This window comes from Bombina bombina, chromosome 7, assembly GCF_027579735.1.
Source record: "Bombina bombina isolate aBomBom1 chromosome 7, aBomBom1.pri, whole genome shotgun sequence".
Lineage (NCBI taxonomy): Eukaryota > Metazoa > Chordata > Amphibia > Anura > Bombinatoridae > Bombina > Bombina bombina.
The window spans coordinates 462,683,122-462,698,444 of NC_069505.1; the positions used below are offsets into that span (position 1 = coordinate 462,683,122).

Genomic DNA, 15,323 nt, shown 5'->3' on the forward strand with positions numbered 1-15,323 from the left:
TAATCTAAAATAAAAAGTTTACTTTACCTTACCAGCCCTTAAAAGGGCCTTTTGCGGGGCATGCCCCAAAGAAAACAGCTCTTTTGCCTGTAAAAAAACAATACCCCCCAAGATTACAACCCACCACCCACATACCCCTAATCTAACCCAAACCCCCATTAAAAAACCTAACACTAAGCCCCTGAAGATCTTCCTACCTTGTCTTTACCACGCCGGGTATCACCGATCCGTCCAGAAGAGGCTCCAAAGTCTTCATCCTATCCGGCAAGAAGAGGAGATCCGGACCGGCAAACATCTTCATCCAAGCGGCATCTTCTATCTTCATCCATCCGACGAGGAGCGGCTCCATCTTCAAGATCTCCGGCGCGGAACATCCTCTTCTCCCGACGACTAGACGACGAATGAAGGTTCCTTTAAGGGACGTCATCCAAGATGGCATCCCTCGAATTCCGATTGGTTGATAGGATTCTATCAGCCAATCGGAATTAAGGTAGGAAAAATCTGATTGGCTGATTGAATCAGCCAATCAGATTCAAGTTCAATCCGATTGGCTGATCCAATCAGCCAATCAGATTGAGCGCGTATTCTATTGGCTGATCAGAACAGCCAATAGAATGAGAGCTCAATCTGATTGGCTGATTGGATTTTAAGATCAGCCAATCCAATTGAACTTGAATCTGATTGGCTGATTCAATCAGCCAATCAGATTTTTTCCTACCTTAATTCCGATTGGCTTATAGAATCCTATAAACCAATCGGAATTCGAGGGACGCAATCTTGGATGACGTCCCTTAAAGGAACCTTCATTCGTCGTCTAGTCGTCGGGAGAAGAGGATGTTCCGCGCCGGAGGTCTTGAATATGGAGCCGCTCCTCGTCGAATGGATGAAGATAGAAGATGCCGCTTGGATGAAGATGTTTGCCGGTCCAGATCTCCTCTTCTTGCCGGATAGGATGAAGACTTCAGAGCCTCTTCTGGACAGATCGGTGATACCCGGCGGGGTGAAGACAAGGTAGGAAGATCTTCAGGGGCTTAGTGTTAGGTTTTTTAAGGGGGGTTTGGGTTAGATTAGGGGTATGTGGGTGGTGGGTTGTAATGTTGGGAGGGTATTGAATGTTTTTTTACAGGCTAAAGAGCTGTTTTCTTTGGGACATGCCCCGCAAAAGGCCCTTTTAAGGGCTGGTAAGGTAAAAGAGCTGTAAACTTTTTATTTTAGATTTGGGTAGGGCATGTTTTTATTTTGGGGGGCTTTTTTTATTTTTTAGGGGCTTAGAGTAGGTGTAATTAGTTTAAAATTTTTGTAATCTTTTTTTATTTTTTGTAATTTAGTGTTTGTTTTTTTTGTAATTTAGTTTAGTTGATTTAATTGTAGATAATTGTAGGTAATTGTAGGTAGTTTAATTAATTTATTGATAGTGTAGTGTTAGGTTTAATTGTAACTTAGGTTAGGATTTATTTTACAGGTAATTTTGTAATTATTTTAACTAGGTAGCCATTAAATAGTTATTAACTATTTAATAGCTATTGTACCTAGTTAAAATAAATACAAAGATGCCTGTAAAATAAATATAAATCTTAAAATAGCTACAATATAATTATTACTTATATTGTAGCTATATTAGGGTTTATTTTACAGGTAAGTATTTAGCTTTAAATAGGAATAATTTATTTAATAAGATTTATTTTATTTCGTTAGATTTAAATTATATTTAACTTAGGGGGGTGTTAGGGTTAGACTTAGCTTTAGGGGTTAATACATTTATTATAGTGGCGGCGAGGTCCGGTCGGCAGATTAGGGGTTAATAAGTGTAGGTAAAGTAGCGGTGATGTTGGAGGGGGCAGATTAGGGGTTAATAAATATAATATAGATGTCGGCGATGTTAGGGGCAGCAGATTAGGGGTACATAGGGATAATGTAGGTTGCGGCGCTGTCCGGAGCGGCAGATTAGGGGTTAAAAGTGTAATGCAGGGGTCAGCGATAGCGGGGGCGGCAGTTTAGATTTTAATAAGTGTAAGGTTAGGGGTGTTTAGACTCGGGGTTCATGTTAGGGTGTTAGGTGCAGACTTAGGAAGTGTTTCCCCATAGGAAAAAATGGGGCTGCATTAGGAGCTGAACGCTGCTTTTTTGCAGGTGTTTTTTTTCAGCTCCAACTGCCCCATTGTTTCCTATGGGGGAATCGTGCACGAGCACGTTTTTTAAGCTGGCCGTGTCCGAAAGCAACGCTGGTATTGAGAGTTGCAGTGGCGGTAAATTATGCTCTACGCTCCCTTTTTGGAGCCTAACGCAGCCCTTTAGAGAACTCTCAATAACAGCGTTATTTAAAAGGTGCGGGGGGAAAAAAAACACGCGTAGCTAACGCACCCCTTCTAACGCAAAACTCTAAATCTAGGTGAGTGACTCCCTTTACTGACCCATCTGACCCTGTGTGTATTTCCTACCTTCTGTCTGTGTCTCTGCATGTTCTCAGTAACATTATTACACAGCAGCAGTAACCGGCTGAGCGGAGAGGTGACACTGCTGGGGAATGTGACATTATACAGTGTCAGGGCACAGTGACTCCCTCTACTGACCCATCTGACCCTGTGTGTATTTCCTACCTTCTGTCTGTGTCTCTGCATGTTCTCAGTAACATTATTACACAGCAGCAGTAACCGGCTGAGCGGAGAGGTGACACTGATGAGTAATGTGACATTATACAGTGTCAGGGCACAGTGACTCCCTTTACTGACCCATCTGACCCTGTGTGTATTTCCAACCTTCTGTCTGTGTCTCTGCATGTTCTCAGTAACATTATCACACAGCAGCACTCAGCGGCTGAGCGGAGAGGTGACACTGCTGGGGAATGTGACATTATACAGTGTCAGGGCACAGTGACTCCCTTTACTGACCCATCTGGCCCTGTGTTTATTTCCTACCTTCTATTTGTGTCTCTGCATGTTCTCAGTAACATTATCACACAGCAGCACTCACCGGCTGAGCGGAGAGGTGACACTGCTGGGGAATGTGACATTATACATTGTCAGGGCACAGTAACTCCCTCTACTGACCCTGTGTGTATTTCCTACCTTCTGTCTCTGTCTCTGCATATTCAAGGTAACATTATCACACAGCAGCAGTCACCGGCTGAGCGGAGAGGTGACACTGCTGGGGAATGTGACATTATACTGTGTCAGGGCACAGTGACTGCCTTTACTGACCCATCTGACCCTGTGTGTATTTCCTACCTTCTGTCTGTGTCTCTGCATGTTCTCCATAACATTATCACATAGCAGCACTCACCGGCTGAGCGGAGTGGTGACACTGCTTGGTAATGTGACATTATACAGTGTCAGGGCATAGTGACTCCCTTTACTGACCCTGTGTGTATTTCCTACCTTCTGTCTGTGTCTCTGCATGTTCTCAATAACATTAAAGGACCAGTCAATACAGTAGATTTGCATAATTAACAAATGCATGATAAGAAGACAATGCAATAGTACTTAGTCTGAACTTCAAATGAGTAGTAGATTTTATTTAAAATAAATTGCAAAGTTATGTCTATTTCCACTCCCCCTGTATCATGTGACAGCCATCAGCCAGTCACAAATGCAACGTATATGCTGTGAACTCTTGCACATGCTCAGTAGGAGCTGATGACTCAAAAAGTGTAAATATTAGAAGACTGTGCACATTTTGTTAATGGAAGTAAATTGGAAAGTTGTTTAAAATTACATGCTGTATCTGAATCATGAAAGTTTAATTTTGACTTGAGTGTCCCTTTAACACACAGCAGCACTCACCGGCTGAGCGGAGTGGTGACACTGCTTGGTAATGTGACATTATACAGTGTCAGGGCATAGTGACTCCCTTTACTGACCCTGTTTGTATTTCCTACCTTCTGTCTGTGTCTCTGCATGTTCTCAGTAACATTATCACACAGCAGCAGTCACCGGCTGAGCGGAGTGGTGACACTGCTTGGTAATGTGACATTATACAGTGTCAGGGCACAGTGACACCCTTTACTGACCCTGTGTGTATTTCCTACCTTCTGTTTGTGTCTCTGCATGTTCTCAGTAACATTATCACACAGCAGCACTCACTGGCTGAGCGGAGAGGTGAAACTGCTTTGTAATGTGACATTATACAGTGTCAGGGCACAGTGACTCCCTTTACTGACCCATCTGACCCTGTGTGTATTTCCTAGCTTCTGTCTGTGTCTCTGCATGTTCTCAGTAACATTATCACACAGCAGCACTCACTGGCTGAGCGGAGAGGTGAAACTGCTTTGTAATGTGACATTATACAGTGTCAGGGCACAGTGACTCCCTTTACTGACCCATCTGACCCTGTGTGTATTTCCTAGCTTCTGTCTGTGTCTCTGCATGTTCTCAGTAACATTATCACACAGCAGCATTCACCGGCTGAGCGGAGAGGTGACACTGCTGTGTAATGTGACATTATAGAGTGTCAAGGCACAGTGACCCCCTTTACTGACCCATCTGACCATGTGTGTATTTCCTACCATCTGTCTGTGTCTCTGCGTGTTCTCAGTAACATTATCACACAGCAGCATTCACCAGCTGAGCGGAGAGGTGACACTGCTGGGGAATGTGACATTATACAGTGTCAGGGCACAGTGACTCCCTTTACTGACCAATCTGACCCTGTGTGTATTTCCTACCTTCTGTCTGTGTCTCTGCATGTTCTCAGTAACATCACACAGCAGCAGTCACCGGCTGAGCGGAGAGGTGACACTGCTGTGTAATATGACATTATACAGTGTCAGGGCACAGTGACTCCCTTTACTGGCCCATCTGACCCTGTGTGTATTTCCTACCTTCTGTCTGTGTCTCTGCATGTTCTCAGTAACATTATCACACAGCATCATTCACCGGCTGAGCGGAGAGGTGACACTGCTGGGGAATGTGACATTATACAGTGTCAGGACACAGTGACTCCCTTTACTGACCCATCTGACCCTGTGTGTATTTCCTACCTTCTGTCTGTGTCTCTGCATGTTCTCAGTAACATTATCACACAGCATCATTCACCGGCTGAGCGGAGAGGTGACACTGCTGTGTAATGTGACATTATAGAGTGTCAAGGCACAGTGACCCCCTTTACTGACCCATCTGACCATGTGTGTATTTCCTACCTTCTGTCTGTGTCTCTGCGTGTTCTCAGTAACATTATCACACAGCAGCATTCACCAGCTGAGCGGAGAGGTGACACTGCTGGGGAATGTGACATTATACAGTGTCAGGGCACAGTGACTCCTTTTATTGACCAATCTGACCCTGTGTGTATTTCCTACATTCTGTCTGTGTCTCTGAATGTTCTCAGTAACATTATCACACAGCAGCAGTCACCGGCTGAGCGGAGAGGTGACACTGCTGTGTAATGTGACATTCTACGGTGTCAGGGCACAGTGACTCCCTTTACTGACCCATCTGACCCTGTGTGTATTTCCTACCTTCTGTCTGTGTCTCTGCATGTTCTCAATAACATTATCACACAGCAGCAGTCACTGGCTGAGCGGAGAGGTGACACTGCTGGGGAATGTGACATTATACAGTATCAGGACACAGTGACACCCTTTACTGACCCATCTGACCCTGTGTGTATTTCCTACCTTCTGTCTGTGTCTCTGCATGTTCTCAGTAACATTATCACACAGCAGCTGATCGGAGAGGTGACACTGCTGGGGAATGTGATATTATACAGTGTCAGGGCACAGTGACTCCCTTTACTGACCCTGTGTCTATTTCCTGCCTTCTGTATGTGTCTCTGCATGTTCTCAGTAACATTATCACACAGCAGCATTCACCAGCTGAGCGGAGAGGTGACACTGCTGAGGAATGTGACATTATACAGTGTCAGGGCACAGTGACTCCCTCTACTGACCCTGTGTGTATTTCCTACCTTCTGTCTGTGTCTCTGCATGTTCTCAGTAACATTATCACACAGCAGCAGTCACCGGCTGAGCGGAGAGGTGACACTGCTGAGGAATGTGACATTATACAGTGTCAGGGCACAGTGACTCCCTTTACTGACACTGTGTGTATTTCCTACCTTCTGTCTGTGTGTCTGCATATTCTCAGCAACATTATCACACAGCAGCATTCACCAGCTGAGCGGAGAGGTGACACTGCTGAGGAATGTGACATTATACAGTGTCAGGGCACAGTGACTCCCTCTACTGACCCTGTGTGTATTTCCTACCTTCTGTCTGTGTCTCTGCATATTCAAGGTAACATTATCACATAGCAGCAGTCACCGGCTGAGCGGAGAGGTGACACTGCTGGGGAATGTGACATTATATAGTGTCAGGGCACAGTGACTCCCTTTGCTGACCCATCTGACCCTGTGTGTATTTCCTACCTTCTGTCTGTGTCTTTGCATGTTCTCAGTAACATTAACACACAGCAGCACTCACCGGCTGAGCGGAGAGGTGACACTGCTTGGTAATGTGACATTATACAGTGTCAGGGCATAGTGACTCCCTTTACTGACCCTGTGTTTATTTCCTACCTTCTGTCTGTGTCTCTGCATGTTCTCAGTAACGTTATCACACAGCAGCAGTCACTGGCTGAGCGGAGAGGTGACACTGCTTTGCAATGTGACATTATACAGTGTCAGGGCACAGTGACTCCCTTTACTGACCCATCTGACCCTGTGTGTATTTCCTACCTTCTGTCTGTGTCTCTGCATGTTCTCAGTAACATTATCACACAGCAGCATTCACCGGCTGAGTGGAGAGGTGACACTTCTGGGGAATGTGACATTATACAGTGTCAGGACACAGTGACTCCCTTTACTGACCCATCTGACCCTGTGTGTATTTCCTACCTTCTGTCTGTGTCTCTGCATGTTCTCAGTAACATTATCACACAGCAGCATTCACCGGCTGAGGGGAGAGGTGACACTGCTTTGTAATGTGACATTATAGAGTGTCAAGGCACAGTGACTCTCTTTACTGACCCATCTGACCATGTGTGTATTTCCTACCTTCTGTCTGTGTCTCTGCGTGTTCTCAGTAACATTATCACACAGCAGCATTCACCGGCTGAGCGGAGAGGTGAAACTGCTGGGGAATGTGACATTATAGAGTGTCAGGGCACAGTGACTCCCTTTACTGAACAATCTGACCCTGTGTGTATTTCCAACCTTCTGTCTGTGTCTCTGCAAGTTCTCAGTAACATTATCACACAGCAGCAGTCACCGGCTGAGCAGAGAGGTGACACTGCTGAGGAATGTGACATTATACAGTGTCAGGGTACAGTGACTCCCTTTACTGACCCATCTGACCCTGTGTGTATTTCCTACCTTCTGTCTGTGTCTCTGCATGTTCTCAATAACATTATCACACAGCAGCACTCACTGGCTGAGCGGAGAGGTGACACTGCTGGGGAATGTGACATTATACAGTGTCAGGGCACAGTGACTCCCTTTACTGACCCTGTGTGTATTTCCTACCTTCTGTCTGTGTCTCTGCATGTTCTCAGTAACATTATCACACAGCAGCAGTCACTGGCTGAGCAGAGAGGTGACACTGCTGGGGAATGTGACATTATACAGTTTCAGGACACAGTGACTCCCTTTACTGACCCATCTGACCCTGTGTGTATTTCCTACCTTCTGTCTGTGTCTCTGCATGTTCTCAGTAACATTATCACACAGCAGCACTCATCGGCTGAGTGGAGAGGTGACACTGCTGGGGAATGTGTCAGGGCATAGTGACTCTGTGACGAGACCAGTCTCCCCACATTGCATTGGAGAAGCCTGGTTGCCGGCCTGCTGCCTTTAGACTATGGCCCCATGTTGAAACGCCCAAATTATCTCCTGGATAGAAGACTCTGTGGAACTGGTTTTGGGCAGAAAAGCCATGCTTCATTTGGTAACAACGGACTTCAACCTAACTTTTAAACCCCTGAACCTATTCTGCTGGGAAATGTGACATTATACAGTGTCAGGGCACAGTGACTCCCTCTACTGACCCTGTGTGTATTTCCTACCTTCTGTCTGTGTCTCTGTATGTTCTCAGTAACGCTATCACACAGCAGCAGTCACCGGCTGAGCAGAGAGGTGACACTACTTGGTAATGTGACATTATACAGTGTCAGGGCATAGTGACACCCTTTACTGACCCTGTGTGTATTTCCTACCTTCTGTCTGTGTCTCTGCATGTTCTCAGTAACGTTATCACACAGCAGCAGTCACTGGCTGAGCGAATAGGTGACACTGCTGGGTAATGTGACATTATACAGTGTCAGGGCACAGTGACTCCCTTTACTGACCCATCTGACCCTGTGTGTATTTCCTACCTTCTGTCTGTGTCTCTGCATGTTCTCAGTAACATTATCACACAGCAGCAGTACCCAGCTGAGTGGAGAGGTGACACTGATGAGTAATGTGACATTATACAGTGTCAGGGCACAGTGACTCCCTTTACTGACCCATCTAACCCTGTGTGTATTTCCTAACTTCTGTCTGTGTCTCTGCATGCTCTTAGTAACATTATTACACAGCAGCAGTAACAGGCTGAGCGGAGAGGTGACACTGATGAGTAATGTGACATTATACAGTGTCAGGGCACAGTGACTCCCTTTACTGACCCATCTGACCCTGTATGTATTTCCTTCTGTCTGTGTCTCTGCATGTTCTCAGTAACATTATCACACAGCAGCACTCAGCAGCTGAGCGGAGAGGTGACACTGCTGGGGAATGTGACATTATACAGTGTCAGGGCACAGTGACTCCCTCTACTGACCCTGTGTGTATTTCCTACCTTCTGTCTGTGTCTCTGCATATTCAAGGTAACATTATCACACAGCAGCAGTCACCGGCTGAGCAGAGAGGTGACACTGCTGAGGAATGTGACATTATACAGTGTCAGGGCACAGTGACTCCCTTTACTGACCCTGTGTGAATTTCCTACCTTCTGTCTGTGTGTCTGCATATTCTCAGTAACATTATCACACAGCAGCAGTCACTGGCTGAGTGGAGAGGTGACACTGCTGGGGAATGTGACATTATAAAGTGTCAGGGCACAGTGACTCCCTTTACTGACCCATCTTACCCTGTGTGTATTTCCTACCTTCTGTCTATGTCTCTGCATGTTCTCAGTAACATTAACACACAGCAGCACTCACCGGCTGAGCGGAGAGGTGACACTGCTGTGTAATGTGACATTATAGAGTGTCAAGGCACAGTGACTCCCTTTTCTGACCCATCTGACCACGTATTTCCTACCTTCTGTCTGTGTCTCTGCGTGTTCTCAGTAACATAATCACACAGCAGCATTCACCGGCTGAGCAGAGAGGTGACACTGCTGTGTAATGTGACATTATAGAGTGTCAAGGCACAGTGACTCCCTTTACTGACCCATCTGACCACGTGTGTATTTCCTACCTTCTGTCTGTGTCTCTGCGTGTTCTCAGTAACATTATCACACAGCAGCAGTCACCGGCTGAGCGGAGAGGTGACACTGCTGGGGAATGTGGCATTATACAGTGTCAGGGCACAGTGACTCCCTTTACTGACCCATCTGACCACGTGTGTATTTCCTACCTTCTGTCTGTGTCTCTGCATGTTCTCAGTAACATTATCACACAGCAGCACTCAGCAGCTGAGCGGAGAGGTGACACTGCTGGGGAATGTGACATTATACATTGTCAGGGCACAGTGACTCCCTCTACTGACCCTGTGTGTATTTCCTACCTTCTGTCTGTGTCTCTGCATATTCAAGGTAACATTATCACACAGCAGCAGTCACCGGCTGAGCAGAGAGGTGACACTGCTGAGGAATGTGACATTATACAGTGTCAGGGCACAGTGACTCCCTTTACTGACCCTGTGTGTATTTCCTACCTTCTGTCTGTGTGTCTGCATATTCTCAGTAACATTATCACACAGCAGCAGTCACTGGCTGAGTGGAGAGGTGACACTGCTGGGGAATGTGACATTATAAAGTGTCAGGGCACAGTGACTCCCTTTACTGACCCATCTTACCCTGTGTGTATTTCCTACCTTCTGTCTATGTCTCTGCATGTTCTCAGTAACATTAACACACAGCAGCACTCACCGGCTGAGCGGAGAGGTGACACTGCTTTGTAATGTGACATTATACAGTGTCAGGGCACAGTGACTCCCTTTACTGACCCATCTGACCCTCTGTGTATTTCCTACCTTCTTTCGGTGTCTCTGCATGTTCTCAGTAACATTATCACACAGCAGCATTCACCGGCTGAGCGGAGAGGTGACACTGCTGTGTAATGTGACATTATAGAGTGTCAAGGCACAGTGACTCCCTTTTCTGACCCATCTGACCACGTATTTCCTACCTTCTGTCTGTGTCTCTGCGTGTTCTCAGTAACATAATCACACAGCAGCATTCACCGGCTGAGCAGAGAGGTGACACTGCTGTGTAATGTGACATTATAGAGTGTCAAGGCACAGTGACTCCCTTTACTGACCCATCTGACCACGTGTGTATTTCCTACCTTCTGTCTGTGTCTCTGCGTGTTCTCAGTAACATTATCACACAGCAGCAGTCACCGGCTGAGCGGAGAGGTGACACTGCTGGGGAATGTGGCATTATACAGTGTCAGGGCACAGTGACTCCCTTTACTGACCCATCTGACCATGTGTGTATTTCCTACCTTCTGTCTGTGTCTCTGCATGTTCTCGGTAACATTATCACACAGCAGCACTCACTGACTGTGCGGAGAGGTGACACTGCTGGGTAATGTGACATTATACAGTGTCAGGGCACAGTGACTCCCTTTACTGACCCTGTGTGTATTTCCTACCTTCTGTCTGTGTCTCTGCATGTTCTCAGTAACATTATCACACAGCAGCAGTCACTGGCTGAGTGGAGAGGTGACACTGCTGGGGAATGTGACATTATACAGTTTCAGGACACAGTGACCCCCTTTACTGACCATCTGACCCTGTGTGTATTTCCTACCTTCTGTCTGTGTCTCTGCATATTCAAGGTAACATTATCACACAGCAGCAGTCACCGGCTGAGCGGAGAGGTGACACTGCTTGGTAATGTGACATTATACAGTGTCAGGGCATAGTGACACCCTTTACTGACCCTGTGTGTATTTCCTACCTTCTGTCTGTGTCTCTGCATGTTCTCAGTAACATTATCACACAGCAGCAGTCACCGGCTGAGCAGAGAGGTGACACTGCTGGGGAATTTGACATTATACAGTGTTAGGGCACAGTGACTCCCTCTACTGACCCTGTGTGTATTTCCTACCTTCTGTCTGTGTCTCTGCATATTCAAGGTAACATTATCACACAGCAGCAGTCACCGGCTGAGCGGAGAGGGGACACTGCTTGGTAATGTGACATTATACAGTGTCAGGGCACAGTGACTCCCTTTACTGACCCATCTGACCACGTGTGTATTTCCTACCTTCTGTCTGTGTCTCTGCGTGTTCTCAGTAACATAATCACACAGCAGCATTCACCGGCTGAGCGGAGAGGTGACACTGCTGGGGAATGTGGCATTATACAGTGTCAGGGTACAGTGACTCCCTTTACTGACCCATCTGACCCTGTGTGTATTTCCTACCTTCTGTCTGTGTCTCTGCATGTTCTCAGTAACATTATCACACAGCAGCAGTCACCGGCTGAGCGAAGAGGTGACACTGCTGAGGAATGTGACATTATACAGTGTCAGGGCACAGTGACTCCCTTTACTGACCCTGTGTGTATTTCCTACCTTCTGTCTGTGTCTCTGCATGTTCTCAGTAACATTATCACACAGCAGCAGTCACCGGCTGAGCGGAGAGGTGACACTGCTGGGGAATGTGACCTTATACAGTGTCAGGGCACAGTGACTCCCTTTACTGACCCTGTGTGTATTTCCTACCTTCTGTCTGCGTCTCTGCATGTTCTCAGTAACGTTATCACACAGCAGCAGTCACCGGCTGAGCGGAGAGGTGACACTGCTTGGTAATGTGACATTATACAGTGTCAGGGCATAGTGACACCCTTTACTGACCATGTGTGTATTTCCTACCTTCTGTCTGTGTCTCTGCATGTTCTCAGTAACGTTATCACACAGCAGCAGTGACTGGCTGAGCGGATAGGTGACACTGCTGGGTAATGTGACATTATACAGTGTCAGGGCACAGTGACTACCTTTACTGACCCATCTGACCCTGTGTGTATTTCCTACCTTCTGTCTGTGTCTCTGCATGTTCTCAGTAACATTATTACACAGCAGCAGTAACCAGCTGAGTGGAGAGGTGACACTGATGAGTAATGTGACATTATACAGTGTCAGGGCACAGTGACTCCCTTTACTGACCCATCTGACCCTGTGTGTATTTCCTAACTTCTGTCTGTGTCTCTGCATGTTCTTAGTAACATTATTACACAGCAGCAGTAACCGGCTGAGCGGAGAGGTGACACTGATGAGTAATGTGACATTATACAGTGTCAGGGCACAGTGACTCCCTTTGCTGACCCATCTGACCCTGTATGTATTTCCTACCTTCTGTCTGTGTCTCTGCATGTTCTCAGTAACATTATCACACAACAGCACTCAGCAGCTGAGCAGAGAGGTGACACTGCTGGGGAATGTGACATTATACATTGTCAGGGCACAGTGACTCCCTCTACTGACCCTGTGTGTATTTCCTACCTTCTGTCTGTGTCTCTGCATATTCAAGGTAACATTATCACACAGCAGCAGTCACCAGCTGAGCAGAGAGGTGACACTGCTGAGGAATGTGACATTATACAGTGTCAGGGCACAGTGACTCCCTTTACTGACCCTGTGTGTATTTCCTACCTTCTGTCTGTATGTCTGCATATTCTCAGTAACATTATCACACAGCAGCAGTCACTGGCTGAGTGGAGAGGTGACACTGCTGGGGAATGTGACATTATACAGTGTCAGGGCACAGTGACTCCCTTTACTGACCCATCTTACCCTGTGTGTATTTCCTACCTTCTGTCTGTGTCTCTGCATGTTCTCAGTAACATTAACACACAGCAGCACTCACCGGCTGAGCGGAGAGGTGACACTGCTTTGTAATGTGACATTATACAGTGTCAGGGCACAGTGACTCCCTTTACTGACCCATCTGACCCTCTGTGTATTTCCTACCTTTTGTCTGTGTCTCTGCATTTTCTCAGTAACATTATCACACAGCAGCATTCACCGGCTGAGTGGAGAGGTGACACTTCTGGGGAATATGACATTATACAGTGTCAGGGCACAGTGACTCCCTTTACTGACCCATCTGACCCTGTGTGTATTTCTTACCTTCTGTCTGTGTCTCTGCATGTTCTCAGTAACATTATCACACAGCAGCATTCCAGTGACGTGCATTCATTAGAGGCAGGTGAGGCAGTGCTTCCCCTGGCCAATGTGGGAATTACATCTATTTTTTAATATTAAAAAAAAAAAAAATGTTTTTTTTCTTCTTAATTTTTTTTTAACATATGAAAAGGTGACCCCCCACCCCTCCACCAAATTATGCTTCTTATTGCAATTTTATTGTTTCCGTAATATTAACTTTACCACATTCATATTGCGCAAGAAGGTAAGAGGCCAGCTGTCCTTCCATTGCGCAATATGAATGTAATAGTCTGTTATGTTATGGGCTGCTTTAGAGACTGCCACCCAGTGGGGAATAATAACTAATGCAGTCTCTAATGCAGCCCATAACTGCTCCCACCGGAGGCTAGCCTCGGGAGCCCTGAGCACTGCCTGCCCGGCCGCTCAGCCAATCAGGCATCAGTATGTCTGAGTCTCTAGGCTGAGTTGCCGGGCGGGAAATAGTTGCGCAGCCGCATTGGTGGTCAGGATGTGCAGTCAGTGTCACGTGCGACCGGCATGCTGCTGCAGTTCTCCCAGTCTCTGTCTCAGAGCATGACCTAGGCCAGCCCAGTTGTTGTTTGGACTGGAGGAGTGAGTCGGTCGGTGACGGTCAGGAGCGGAGGAGTGGAGCAGGAGTGTTCTGTTGGAGGTGTCAGCCGGAGGACTAGGAGCCCAGCCGGACGTAGCTACTAGCCAGGTAGGTGAGCTGAGGGCTGAGCTCAATGCAGCAGTGAAATTGCTCTAGTGGCTGGCTGGTCAGGAGGACTCAGGAGGTGTGAGGGTGACAGTTCAGACGACCGTCGGTCAGTGCCAGTGAGTGGTGGGTCGGGTGGCTAATAACAGGAGTGTAGTTATTAGCCACCCGACCCACCACTCACTGGCACTGACCGACGGTCGTCTGAACTGTCACCCGCCGTCAAGTCATCATCACCAGACAGATCAACAAAGTGAGGTGAGACGTGCTCACTGTGCTGAGTGCTCAGTCAGAGTCAGTGTGTCAGAGTCTACTGTCTAAGTGTCAAGAAGATTCTAGTTGACGGCGTTGTGTGTTGTTTGTGACAGTCAGAGTCACTGTGTCACACTGTCTCTCAGCCCTGACCGATCAGGACAGGAGGAGTCCAGGAGTCGAGTCAGGCTCAGCTGCTCAGTAGACTGGTAATTCTGATTTCGACTTGGGACTCTCAGTGATTTTGTGGCTGCAGAGCTCTGCTATACATAATGATAGAGATCGGCTTGCTGCGATTCTGCTCCTGTGCTGCTGCTGACTAATCTGTGAGCTGAAAGGGTGAACGTTTTGAAAATACATCAATATTTGTGTGATTTTGCTTAAAACTTTTTATTTAACTGAACTTTGCTGCTGTTTTACTTTAAGGTTTTCTATACATAAAACGCTGGAAAACTTCAAAGTAAAACAGCAGCAAAGTTCAGTTGAATAAAAAGTTTTAAGCAAAATCACACAAATATTGATGTATTTTCAAAATGTAGCAGCAGCAGCACAGGAGCAGAATTGGAGCAAGCCGATTCTATCAGGGACGGATTGGGCAGCAGCAAAATTGTGAAACTTAGGAGGGAGTCGGCCTGCAGAGCTCAAGTAGATTAGTAGCAGCAGTGTTAGGGATTGGTGGGGAGTGGAGATCGGCTGCTGTGTGTTGCCTGTATTTTATTTATGCAGCAGAAGTTTTATATGTGTTGTGCAGTGATCCACCTTAAGAGTCCACCTTAAGATTAAGATAAAGCAGGAGGCAGTGACAGGGGAAGGGAGGGGTTTATAGCACATACTGGTTCCACTTCCGTGTTCATGGGAGAGAAATTCAGGTTTGATCTGCTGCTGGGGATAAGGAATGTGCTATGTGATAAATCATACAAGGCACTCTGCTCACTTGCAATGCCCCGGAGCTGCACAGACACAAGGGAAGCAGGAAAGCAGTGTGTTTATTTTCTGCACAAATATCTTGCTTTTTGGCTGCACTTGCATCTATGTTTATGTAAATGAAAT

The 15,323-nt window shown here is 46.6% G+C and overlaps 1 protein-coding gene across 1 annotated transcript in view; it reads right to left on the reverse strand.

Moving 5' to 3' along the window:
- LOC128666733 (uncharacterized) overlaps positions 1 to 13,226 on the reverse strand; it is a 36,879-nt gene extending 23,653 nt beyond the window's left edge. Inside the window, exon 1 of the mRNA XM_053721485.1 lies at positions 13,112 to 13,226. Within this exon, the coding sequence (XP_053577460.1) occupies positions 13,112 to 13,162 (51 nt within the window). The 5' untranslated portion in view covers positions 13,163 to 13,226. The remainder of the gene's footprint in view (positions 1 to 13,111) is intronic.
- Between the last annotated feature and the right edge of the window lie 2,097 nt (positions 13,227 to 15,323).